At 41.3% G+C, this 8,676-nt stretch overlaps 1 protein-coding gene across 1 annotated transcript in view; it reads right to left on the bottom strand.

Moving 5' to 3' along the window:
- syt7a (synaptotagmin VIIa) overlaps positions 1–7,858 on the bottom strand; it is a 144,293-nt gene extending 136,435 nt beyond the window's left edge. Inside the window, exon 1 of the mRNA XM_051689313.1 lies at positions 7,710–7,858. Within this exon, the coding sequence (XP_051545273.1) occupies positions 7,710–7,743 (34 nt within the window). The 5' untranslated portion in view covers positions 7,744–7,858. The remainder of the gene's footprint in view (positions 1–7,709) is intronic.
- Positions 7,859–8,676: the final 818 nt, after the last annotated feature.

Raw genomic sequence — 8,676 nt, forward strand, 5'->3', positions numbered from 1 at the left:
AGAAACGATTATGTATTTGTTGTCATGTGATGCAGTCATGTGATCCATTCACCCAAAACAATCAAGATGGTGGCCCATGTTGAAGCGGCGTTGTTGTGCCTGCTATCCACTTTTTTTTTTCTCCCCAATTTGGAATGCCCAATTCCCAATGCACTCTAAGTCCTCGTGGTGGCGTAGTGACTCGCCTCAATCCAGGTGGCGGAGGACAAATCTCAGTTGTCTCCGCGTCTGAGACCGTCAATCCGCGCATCTTATCATGTGGCTTGTTGAGCGCGTTACCACGGAGACCTAGTGCGTGTGGAGGCTTCACGCTATTCTCCGCGGCATCCACACACAACTCACCACGTGCCCCACAGAGAGCGAGAACCACATTATAGGGACCACGAGGAGGTTACCCCGTGTGACTCTACCCTCCCTAGCAACCGGACCAATTTGGTTGCTTTGCAGACCTGGCTGGAGTCACCTGCTATCCACTTTGATAGCACTGTTAAAGATAAATGTTTACTTTGTACAACCTTCACATTACATTCCTTCAAAGGTGACGGGAAGTTTACTCAGAATTGCTGTCCAATGACGGAACACAAGTACAATTGCGTTCCAGACCGTACATGGAACAGTGATTTTTCGCATGCGCAGTAAGTGGATTTAAGAGTTTTCATACATTTTAATGTGAACAAGCAACTTTTGGAAAACATTTGAAAACGGCAGTGTGGACAGAGAGCGTTTCAAAAACCATTCAGCAAGGACAGTCTCTTTTTATTTTACTCTCTCTGTTTGTCTATGTGTCTCTCAATCTCTCTCTCTTTCAGACTATGAGGAATAATACATGAACTGTCAATTATTTCTTCACATTATACCCCTCCTGTCATCTTCTGTCCCTCAGTGACACGTCCATATTTACACACACACACACACATACACAATGTTTTCTCTGTTTGGTCAATTTCTTCTCACATCACCCGCAATCTGTCCCCCAGAATAATCACACACACGCATGCACACACACGCACACACACACAGGCCTATTAAACATGAGTGGCCACATCTATCGATGACTGTACTGCGATGCAAATGCTCCGTCAATGGATTGCAAGTGTGCAGTTTCATTGTACATACTTTGCGTGCATTCTTGCATTACTGTAGCATGGATAAATCTCAATACCTCAATATTTCAATGTGTTATTATTGAGATAACTAGCTACAAACAGCAAGCTGACTTTAACTTTCCATGCAAGATTATGTTTAAACTGTTGCTCTGCCATGACAGTAGTTGATCTGAAAGAGAAAACTGACCACAGAAGACAGTAACGCTATTGTATGTTATAGCGCCCCTTGTGGCATACTTGTGAATTGTGGTCTGACACATTTCAGAACGCAATAACGCATGAAATTGAGCATGCTTCGCTAAAAGCATTTACATTTAAGTACTTGCATGCAGTATGTTTCGGGCCTTATGCATTTGTGTGTATTTATGTATAGAAATTGTACAGAATAAGTCCATTACACCTAGTACATTGAGCTCCTCTCAAAATCACATTTGCATTTTCATCATTAAAAGAAGAGTAATAGGCATGAAAGTTAAATATGTCTCATCGACAAAGTGGGAGAGGGGATGAGGCTCCAGATTGCACTTGGCATCTCTACAGTCTGTTCCTCAAGTTATTTTCTCTCATTAAAGACATAGTAAACAACACTTTTGGTGTATTTAATCAATTAGCAGACCCCTGTTTGGAGTGAGAAATACTGCTCTATTCAAACATAATTTGATTATGAAAGAGAGCAACAACTGCGTTCAATGACAGAAGTTATTTTGGGATAAATTTATGGAAGTCACAACTGAATTTTGAGACTAAGTGCGGCTGATATGTGCTGTACAAACAGAACTGCAGACTGCAGTCAAAAAAATTTGTGGGAACACATAAGTGGCATGCACAGAAGGGGCAGCAGGGGCGCTAGCCCCTTTCGTCCACAAATCTAAAGGTGTCCTTACGGTCATGCAGAAAAAGGGGGGACATTTTAATAATAAACATAAAATTATTAAATAAAACAATGTAAACCTCTTAATCATCTCACAATTACAGTAATAATGTGTCAATGTAAGATTTCCTTGTAAATCGTGGATGCATTAAAGAAAATTAGGGGAGGAAGAGATGCCTTGGTGAAAATTCCAATCGAAAGTGAACATCCCTGTGCCCCGAAGGGCAAAGAGTTTGAAGTAGATACTCTGAAAGGAACATGGCACCATTACTGTATGAATTTACCCTTCGCTAACACTCTTGTGGAAGGCCCCTTCGAGAAAGGATTCATTTTCTCACTTTCGTTTGAAATGAACCCTTTGAGTGGCGTCCCCTTTTGCCCTTGGAGGGGACAAAAATGCCACTGGGAATTCGCTCCTGGAATCATCAAATTGGCGTTGCCTCAGACGAGTAACAGGTCTGATAAAAGGTCCAAACCTATATACAATATTGTAGTGTAAGTTAATAAAAAAAAAAAAAAATGAAAAAAATACTCAAATTCTACCGCATTTCTGATGTTGCACACTTGCAGTGTATGTAAGCACAGCATTGTTCTGGCAGGAAGACTAGCAGCTGTACATCATCGCACCATTAGCTAGGTAACTCCTCGCTAATCACATGTAAGCCATTGCTTTATAAGCCTGCTCACAATCTATCACATTGCTGTTTCAGTGTGCTAACACGGCAACCTCCACCACCCCACCACCACAAGTTGAGTCCCGTCCTGCAAGGGGTAGGCTCCTCGCCCCTGCCTCCTATCTCCGGCAGGATATGACGGTTCCAAGTACAACTTCTTCGGACCGCCAGACGGGGCTTACGCCAAAGAGAGACATTACATTTCTGTTTTATATTCATCAAATAAATGTAATCTAAAACTTTATTCAAATCTGCGAGTCTTCCTAATAGAAAGATAGTGTAAGATAGCCGATATATCTTTCGTAGAATCCTCTCAGATAGCACACGTACATATCCGAGATGTCTGTTTTAGATCTTTCACCTATAAAGCATCACAATCTAATTAACATCTGCTAAACATCTCAAAAGTATCAGATTTACAAACATTCTAAATCATAAATGTCTCAAAGACATCTCATGAATGTCTTTTTGACATCAGAAACATACTTATTGATATTAGGGCTGAAACGATTAATCAACGTTATCGACAACATTGACAAAAAATTGTCGACAGAAATTTTCATTGTCGACTAGTCGTTTGATCTCATTTAACGTAACATGAGATCACATTTAACTCTAATGATGACATGCGAGAGCAGCACTGCAGTTCACGCCTGACTGAGGAGAGAAAGAATTACACAGATCACAGTCCAGATAAACTCTAAACTTTCACAACTTCAGGTGATGCAGATCACAAAATATGAGGGAATTATACAAAAATACAAAATAAGTAAATACAGAAGCTCTCTTGTTGTGGAATAAGTGGAGCTGGAGCTGCCGCTCCGCTGAAGCAAAATTTGCATGTCGAGCGTCTTTAAAGGAAACACCCCGGCGTTACATCTTTAATGCAGTTATATTTAATGCGTTATAGCTTTAATACAGTTCAAATAATATGGAAGCAGGTCATGTAAATAACTACAAACTCTGAAACTGGCATTTCTCTGTGCGGTCAGCACCTCTTCTATGAGTTGCATGAATGTCCCGATCTAAGGGGGAAGAGATTGAAACTACACCCGGCTGATGCACACTCTGTCACGGGACGCTCATCCCTCGAGCGCACATGCTTAATGCATGGATTGAAGTGAACAGAAAGGTGAGAGTCTTCGCCCCATTATACACTGCAAAAAAATACTCCAAAATGAGAGAGACTTCGCCCCATTATACACTGCAACCTTAAAAATACAGTACGTCTTCCATATGTAAACGCAGACATAAAATAAACATCTGGGTAATGTGCGTGTGCTATCAGGGCTGTCATAAACTGAAGGAGCTGTTTTCGTTTAAACGAATAAGTCTTTAGACTAATCACTTTCAAAAAAGTACCATGGTATTACCATTTTATGGATGTGTACAGTAGGTTACAGTGGTAACCATTCAGATCCATGGTATTACTATCTTGGTACCATCATTGTACCATGGTTCTGCCACATTACTGCTGTAAGTTACTAAATATTAATCACAAAATATTGTAAAATAACATTACAATAATATGAAAGGAAATGAAGTGAAAGTACTAATATAGAAAGTGTCAGTTCTATTTAGAGGATGATGAGGTCAGAGAGGAAGCAGCAGAGATGACAGGGTGAAGTGAGGGAGCAGAGATGAGAGAAAGTGAAGAGGAGTGAAGAACAAGTTTAGCAATGTAAAGCACTGTGGTTTTACCAGGGTAATACTATGGTACTACTGAATGATTATTATATTCATATATTTTTGACATTTTCATGGTATTTCAAGGTACTTCAAAAAATACCATGATTTTACCATAGTACGTCAAAAACATGACATTACCACGGACAATGTCTAAAAAAAAAAATCTTTGTAATACCATGGTACTTTTTGTGAGAAAGAATAGGCTTTTATTTGTGATGAAGGAAATAATGGAAAATTAGGAAATGTATATTTAAAAACAGAAAATGCTTAAATACTGTAAAGGCAAAGAACAGGTGGACAGGTAACCTATGATATCACCTGATAGTAAATACGGTCGTAAATCACAAATACTGACTATATTAAAGTAGCTACTAAAAATAGTAAACACAAAGGAGTATCTGAGGGGAAAAGAGCCTTCAGCTCACGATCGATACTACGCTTCCCGCCTCCACCTTGAAAGGCGCGAAGAATTTAGAGTGTGCAGCCCGAGCGACCAACAAACCATCAAGGACCTGCCTAAATACTTCATCAATTAAACCCCAATCAATTACATTATCAACAAACACTCTCCCTTACATGTCCAAGTGCTTTCAATAACTGGGATGAAGGTGAGTCTGAGTGAACCTGAGAGTGTTGAACCTTCTCGGGATGACATTTCTGACTGAACCCTCTCTTGGCGACATCGAAAAAAGGTTCATAAAGGTACTAAGTAATGTCTTAATTACGGTGTTGGGTGTAATGCATTACTAAGTAATTAAATTACTTTTTCAGTAATTTAATTACATTTACATTTATTCATTTGGCAGATGCTTTTATCCAAAGCGACTTACAAAAGAGGAAAAACAAAAGTGAATCATCTTAAGGAGACAGTGGTACAAAAACTGCCATACTACAAAGTTTCACTAGCATCAATAGTATTCAAAACAGATTAAAGTGCAACAAGTAATTTTTTTATTTATTTTTTTTAGTGACTGGTTAAGTGCTCATGGAAAAGATGTGTTTTTAGTCGTTTTTTGAAGACAGAGTCTTCAAAGATCAGAGATGAAGAGATGAAGCTGAAAGTCCGGAAAAGTGTTTTGGTGCCTCTCTGTGTTGGTACAACAAGGCGACGTTCCTTAGCCGACCGCAGGCTTCTAGTGGGCGCGTAGCTCTACATAAATTATTTTAGGTATGCTGGAGCAGACCCAGTGACTGTCCTGTATGCCAGCATCAGAGCCTTGAATTTGATACGTGCATCAACCGGCAGCCAGTGGAGAGAGACAAGGAGTGGTGTAACATGCGCTCTCTTTGGTTCATTAAAGACCAGCCATGCTGCTGCATTCTGGACCATTTGCAGGGGTCTAATTTTACGTCCAGGGAGGCCTGCAATGAGAGCGTTACAGTAGTCCAGTCTAGTTATGACAAGTGACTGGACAAGCAGTTGTGTGGCATGTTCAGAGAGGAAGGGTCTTATCTTCCTGATATTGTAGAGTGTAAATCTACATGATCTTGTGGTCTTTGTGATGTGGTCTGTGAAATTGAGTCTGTTGTCGATGGTTACCCCTAGATTTCTGGCCGTTTTGGAAGGCGTTACTGTAGTTGCACCCAGCTGCACAGTGATGCTGTGTTCAACAGCAGGGTTGGCTGGAAAGACAAGGAGTTCAGTCTTGGCTGGGCTGAGTTGCAGGTGGTGTTCCTTCATATAGCCCGAGATGTCTGCCAGGCAGGCTGAAATTCGAGCAGTCACTGTGGTACATCAGTTACATCAGAAGTAATTACAGTTACTTCTGATGTAACTGTGTTAAATACTGTATAGACTCTAGAACAATTCTATATAAAAGAATAGTGAATTTAAAATCTAAATTTAACGTTTAATGTTAAAATATATGTTTTCTAATTTAACGCTGCCCCCTTAAATTCTTTGGCCAGCTCATGAATCATTTATTTGATTTTATATGATTTATTTGAAAGAATTAAAAGAACAGTTTCATGTCTATCCTTGTATTTTTCATCTGGTCGAGGTCGATCAGGGTTTTAGAAAGTAATTAGTAATAAGTAATGCAATTACTTTTCAGAAAGAGTAATTAGTACAGTAATCTAATTACACTGTAGATGTAATTAGTAATTAATTACTTTTTTTTAGAGTTACTCAACACTGCTTAACTAGTAAATAATGCCTAATTATGAATTACTTAACTGTCATTATATTCATCTTCCCGGCATAAACACAAAATGTTCAAGGTTGGTTATTTTTGGGAACCACTTCCTAACTAGCTAGCCTTCCCAGAACATTCCGGGAGTCAAATGATGTAGCTGGGCTGTTTTTAAGAACAATAGATGTACTAGGAAGTCAACTGTGTAGCTATTAAGTTCGTCTGTGTTTGCAGAATTTCATTTTTAGGTACTGTTAATGCCTCACAAAGTGTAAAAATCACATTTAAATAAGTTTTTTTTTTTTTTTTACCTGAATTTGTTTTCTACACTTCATAGTACCCTCATATTTGTCAGGCCTGTTCGTTACCTCCTTCCCTTTACAAACCCACACAGTCTTTTCTATTACCGCATATCAAACATCATTTTAAACCTTTTCTTTCTGGCTCTTGGTAAAGCAGCAGGTGTTGCTGGCGTAACCCGAACGTTTTCCCACTCGTAATTACAATCACCTGCGTGCGGCGGAACCCCGAAGCGAATCCATTTACCGTGGGAGAGACACCGGGGAAAATTGTAGTGGACACCCCGTGAATTCGCGGGGAATCACGCTTCGGGAACACGTGGGAGAAATGACACATAAAACTGCCACCCATACCTTCACGATACCCCATCAAAAACGCCCACAAAAATCAGAATTCAGACACAGTAACACCAACATTCACGTCTAATATCGCGTGGATGATGCGTAACGATGAGAGCCACTGATATAGATGCTGTGACCTTGTGTTTTAGTCATTTGTCCTCTCTCAAATATTTTGGTGTAAGGATGCATCAAGGACGAAACGATCGGCAGGTCGCGCACAACAAGTAGTTCCGACTGCAATTCAGTACCAAATATTAATGTGCAACAACAAACCTTCGTGCAAGACGCATGGGACCTCAAATTGAAAGTTTATGCATCAAATGCACAACAATATACAGCAATGCAAATGAAGAGGATCTCTGCTTGTTGGCAATCTGGAGAGCGCATGACAATGTCACACAGTCATTAGTGCGCGCGCGTTTATAAAACGATGGGGGCAAAGGGGCGCTGACCCCGTGCCAGCCTCCAAGTTTACATCCCAAAACCTTCTTGTGCCATGCCACCAGACCAGCCCGTGTCATCAGGACCACTCCAAGGTCCCGCCATGAGAAAATACTCCTACAAGTTTCATGCAAATATAAATAAAAGCCACTCACCTTTGCCGTGGTCCTCTTCCCTGTTCAGATACATGGCTGCAAATGGATGATGATGGACTCCTGGCCTGAAGGGGTGACGTGATTTCACTGGTGATTGTTACTCCACAGGGGAAAACTCTTGCGGGTCCGCGCGTGTTTATTGTCTCGTTGCTCGGCGGAGAGTCCTCCCAGAATTACGCGCAAGCAGGTTTCTCTCCGTCTCCCTCTCCTTCCTCACACACTCGCGGTGACGTGCTTTGAGACATTGCCCCGCGGGTGGGGTAGGTTGGGGTAGAGAATGATTTGGAGCTGTTATTGTGTGTTTGTGCATGCACATAGATACTTTTGTTCAATGCTTTGATATTCTAAGACATTGCTCCGTGCCAATTAAGTTTGGATCATGGAGGTCTGAGTGGTACGAAATGGGAAGCGCTTGAACATTTGGATAAAACGCGTTTTTTAAACGCGTAACGCAAGCCTTTTTATGTGTTCTTCAAGACTCCTTTGAGTTTTGAAGATGCACCTGGTACCCGTTGCACTTAGTGGAACACTGACTGGCGCCTTGCGTTATTATCCGCTTGTTGCATAACAGCCAATTTATGCACCGGTGGCGCAGATGAGACTCCGCAGGTGGGGCTGCTCGGTCACCATCCCGTGCTCCCAGCTGATTTCACCTGCCCCGCCTATGTAGCCCGGTTCGCACGCACAGCAGCCTACTTGCCTCAACGGGCACCGTGAAGAAACACAACGAGAGACCAGTGAATGGATGGGTGACCGACCATAAATCTCTCCCCTGTCCCGCAAAAAACTCCCCTGTCCCTGTGTGTGTTCACTCATTGCGCACGCCACTCACGCCTCCAAACAGCGGATGAGTTGCATGTCAAAGTGGCGACTTCTAGCGGTTGGAATGTGTAATTAGAACCTAGAACCGCCTACAGTTTTTACACACACACATGAAATTTTTTTCACCATTTGCTCACCCTCATGT

The sequence above is a fragment of the Myxocyprinus asiaticus genome, chromosome 46 (assembly GCF_019703515.2).
Source record: "Myxocyprinus asiaticus isolate MX2 ecotype Aquarium Trade chromosome 46, UBuf_Myxa_2, whole genome shotgun sequence".
In the NCBI taxonomy this organism is placed as follows: domain Eukaryota; kingdom Metazoa; phylum Chordata; class Actinopteri; order Cypriniformes; family Catostomidae; genus Myxocyprinus; species Myxocyprinus asiaticus.